At 31.4% G+C, this 4,615-nt stretch overlaps 1 protein-coding gene across 1 annotated transcript in view; it reads right to left on the bottom strand.

Annotated features, from left to right (window-relative positions):
* LOC117167952 (odorant receptor 4-like) overlaps positions 1-4,386 on the bottom strand; it is an 11,330-nt gene extending 6,944 nt beyond the window's left edge. The window contains exons 1-2 of the mRNA XM_033353218.1: positions 3,838-4,386; positions 134-400 (exon numbers count right to left, since the gene is read on the bottom strand). Coding sequence (XP_033209109.1) covers positions 134-400; positions 3,838-3,919 — 349 coding nt within the window. The 5' untranslated portion in view covers positions 3,920-4,386. The remainder of the gene's footprint in view (positions 1-133; positions 401-3,837) is intronic.
* Between the last annotated feature and the right edge of the window lie 229 nt (positions 4,387-4,615).

Genomic DNA, 4,615 nt, shown 5'->3' with positions numbered 1-4,615 from the left:
AAATAACGTGAGAAAAAACATTGTGCAAGCATTTTTTTCTAGTATTAGTATTAAATGTGGCGTAAATGAAAAAAAATAACCTCCCCCGCCCCTTCCGCAAAATAAATAAAAAAAAGTTTTTCGGTAAAAATACCTTCTTTCTTACTGCACACTGCATATAATTTGATTACTGTAATTGTAATAGTAAGGTTAGCTGTTGACAAATTTTCAGTAATTAATTCAAGGTCCGGCCAAACTACGAATAAGTTGACTGTCTGTGGTATAGATATGAATAAGAGCATGTTGATTGCGATAAGTAGAGACACAAATTTGGAAATCCTTTCATCCTTATTATTGGGATCTGGCCAAGCACCAATTACTCTTAGATGCAGGCGGTTCCAACCAATTGCGAAGTTCTCTTCTAAAATAAAAAATTACAAACTTCTTATAAAATTTAAATTATTTGAAAAAAAGGAATAATTACTAAATAAACAATTCCGAGCCATTTACATAATTTAATATAGTAAAATTGACAAAGAAAAATAATTTGTTACTGTAAACCGGGACTATGCGACGCATGTCTCGGGGTTTCGCATGATTCAAAATACGTCTAACAGTATGAATTGTTTAATGTAATATTTTTACCGCATAATCGAAAGATAATTATAATGGTTTTGGCACAAAGCTTTTTCCGTAAAATATTCTGGTTGTTTTTTTTTTCGTAATTGAAAATTGTATTTGCTTTTGCGCCTGGAACCTGAGACACAGTGTAGAAAGGAATGAAAGTAAACGAACAATGATTGCGGCTAGCCTATATTCGCGGTGTTTAATGAATTTTTAGAATGGTAACCTCAAATAACATATGAACATGCCAAAATTTTATTTGCGCAAAAAATATTTAAGTAAACTATTTCCCTCCTTTTATACACACTTCTAGAAATAATATTACTACTTGTTATTAGAAAAATATGTAGTTGCTGGTAATTCTAGAGCAAAATGTGACAATTGAATTTTAAAGTAAGAGCTGCTGTTCAACAGCTATATAAAAGAACATTTTTTATTTGAAATCAACGTACCCAAATTTTTAAGAAAGTTTTTACTCGGCTTTTAGAAATATTTAACAAATATCTACTTTTCAAATTTATTATTTCGATGTAACTTTTGAATCGTAAAAAATCCTTTCTATTTTCCCCGGCGGACTGAAGGAACCGAATGGAGCCTCTACAAAGTACCCGTAAAGACCCCATTGGGTTCCCACTCGGTTCCTTTTAAAAAACTCAAAAAAACAGCAAAATAAACTTTTAAATGGTTGAAATTCGGATTCTACTCTAAAACTCCCTAAAGAAGGTCACGGAATAATGGTAATAGTTTCCGAATTTCAAAAATTTAAAAGTTGATTTTGCTGTTTTTTCGAGTTTTTTAAAAAGGAACCGAATGGGGACCCAATGGGGTCTTTATGGGTACTATGCAGAGGCTCCATTCGGTTCCTTCGGTCTACGTGTCGAAGGCATTTTGGTTAGAGTTGGATTTTTATTTGATCATTTTTGCACGGGACTGTCCCGGTATATATCATCAGTCACGGACGCATTTTTATAATGCAATTAATTGATCTGATGAGAGCAGTCTGCCCAGACATATTGGACAAAGCCTGGTTTTTACCCCATCATTGACGGACTGGGTTGCAGTCAAGTACACAATGGGGGGACCTACAGCTTAAGGTGGGTTCCGAACCACCAGAAACTCGGTAAAGGTACATTGACAAATTTCCAGAGGTACGGGCTCAGGGATCGAACCCCGGACCTCTGGGGTGAAGTCCGAGTGTAGCAAGGCCTAATGACTGCAACGCAGCATGCACAGTAGCCAGAGTGTAGCCGCTTTAAGGCATAAAAAACTCTATTTTCAATTACAAAAAAATCACAACAAGGAGTATATATCAGGAAAAAGCTCGCTGTGCAGATCAGTATAATTGCCTTTAGATTATTTGGTAAAAATATTACTTTCAACAATTCGTCCTTGGAGATGTATTTTGATTTTTGTGAAACGCCGAGACGCTCAAGTACCCTAATTCTGTATTATAAACGCAATATTGCTTCTCTAGGTTTTTCACATTCAGAAATGCGAAATCGAGGATGCACGCTTTCTCTCGCATGTGCCACTTATGCCCAGTTTACGGTACCTTAAATGTAAATAATTTTTTTCTTTAAATAAATAGTTTTCCTGGACAATTCGAATATTTTCAGTTACAATAGTTTAATAAAACTTTTACTAAAAAGGCGCTACGTACTATTACGGAATTTTTCGTAGTCCTGGACGAGATGGAAATAAGTTATTCTTATGAAACTTTCCGTAATAGTAGACATAACCATTTTTATTTTAATGAGAATATAAATTAATTTCTTGATCTCATCTTGAAATTACAATAATTCACAAAAATGCAACACAAATTAGTTATTACAAATAAAAAGCTTGATTTTTAAGTAAAAATTTTTAAGATAAGATTAACTATTGCAAACAAATTATTCATCTCAAAAATATACACGAATTTTCGAAAGAGAATTTTTTAATAAAACGCGGAGTTTCTGTTTTATTCGTTTAAAGTTTAAGTAAAAAATAAAAAATTACAATTTTCAATTAAAATATGCAATATACGAAAAAATGTTGTCATGAAAAATTGTTTAACTAAAAAAAATTACACATTTTCTTGAGACTATTTTTTAATCTTAAGCATAGTTTTTCTTATTTTCGTAAAAAATGACAATAAAAATAAAAAAGAGAACATGAACGTGCAGCGGGTAGATTTTTTAAATAATATTAGAAAAAAAAGGCCAAGAATAAATTATGGAGAGATGATGGATTTTGAATGAATTTTATGAGTCAGTATTTTTTAAATTTGTGAGTATTTTTAAACGATTTAAATGAGAAAATAACAATCAAGAATAATATAAACAATAATACAGTAAAAATTGATTTTTGTTTGCTTTTCTATTTTCATCCTATAACTAAAATTCTGATTTTTTGTTTGCAGTCAAGTCGTTATGACGGAAAAACAGATAATTCGATTACGTAAGTTATCCAGAAATCTTTTCACTTTACCCTTTTATTCTAGCATTTAAAGAAAGACTTTTGATATTTTAGGGAAACCACCTTAAAATCGTTTTTCTATTAAATATCTCACTTTAAGTGCATATTACGTGGTACATACTTTACAGATAAATGGTACTTTTCAGTTTTTCAATTTTTATATTTCTGTACAAATCACATAAAAATTGTCTCCAGATGAATGTCTCGTATTAAAAATAGGTTGGGAAAAGATTGCATCCGTTTTCTTTTACAATTTTTTAATTTGAATTCTTTTTTAAATTATGAATACTTTTATCTGGGGATTCAGTGGGAGCGAGCTATTGACGAAAAACTTACATCACAGCAAAATAGAATAAAACGTCTACTTCCGAGTGTTCGTAACTATGGACCTTTTAGGACTAGATCATTTTTTTTATTTGACAAGGAATCGTTTCGGTTTGCACTTGCCTGAAGACCGTTTTTATATGACGTGTACAAAAATATGAAAATATGTATGAAAATTGAAAAGTACAATTTATCGTCAAAAAATAAAAAACGGCAAACTTTGTCAAACCACATATCGGGACACGTTTTAGCTAGAACACTTTTTTTCAGTTTTGTGAATTTTTTCCAATATGTTTTTATCTATGAAGTATATGCAAGGGAATATGCTCGCGAAACAAGATATTTAAAAAAGCTAATTTTTAGGGTGTGTTCCTAAAATTTCGGTAAATACGTCAAAATACGTGACGACACAAAACACTATTTTGTTTATAACATTGTGAATAAAAAATTGACCTGTTTCGCCATTCATTTTTGAACAGAATCGGAATGACTTAGAGTACGTTATTCTGTTGATGGAAATTAAAATGAAGTGCATTCAACCCGTTATGCGAAAGTTTTGCACATGCGCAATTTAACCCTAAGAAAGTACAGCTTAGTTTAAAAGTTATAAATATTTCAGCCCCAGAAGAGTTGTCGCGATACAACCTGGAGACAAAAAAATAATAGTACCTTATTAAAAGACCTTCTTTTGCATATTATACGAGCTTAACTCGTTTTACTCGAGTTGAAAGCCTGACAATAGTCTCATAGTCATCAGTCTTTAGGGGACACTCTTTGCATAAAAGGCGTCTTCGCAAGTTATCTAAAATATGTTTTGGATTTTTTGTCAATTTAATTTTAAATAAATAGTTAATGAGGTTGAATAATATTAAAAAAGTATAAACAATATTTTCTGCTGTTAATTTGTGGTTGAATTTGTAGAAACATGTGGCAGGTAACTAAACTTCCTAAAATGTGTATTATACATACGTATTTAGTGGATAGCACTACTAGGGTGGTACCAAACAAATTTTTTTTATTTTTTAAAGTCTCACACCCACATTTTTTCTCATTTGGCGGAAAATATTTTCATTATTTTTTCGATTAGAAACAATGTTTAGAGGCAGTTCCAAGACCCTCAAAGTATCCCAAGGTGTTAGAAATTCAACCAATTCCTTAATTTTGAAAATAATCGTAACACATAATCATATATTCACCAAAACTCACCCCTGAAGACACTATAACGTAAATT

Source organism: Belonocnema kinseyi, chromosome 2 (genome assembly GCF_010883055.1).
Source record: "Belonocnema kinseyi isolate 2016_QV_RU_SX_M_011 chromosome 2, B_treatae_v1, whole genome shotgun sequence".
Lineage (NCBI taxonomy): Eukaryota > Metazoa > Arthropoda > Insecta > Hymenoptera > Cynipidae > Belonocnema > Belonocnema kinseyi.
Note: the sequence above shows the minus strand (reverse complement) of the source record. Positions and strands in the feature narration are given on the sequence as shown.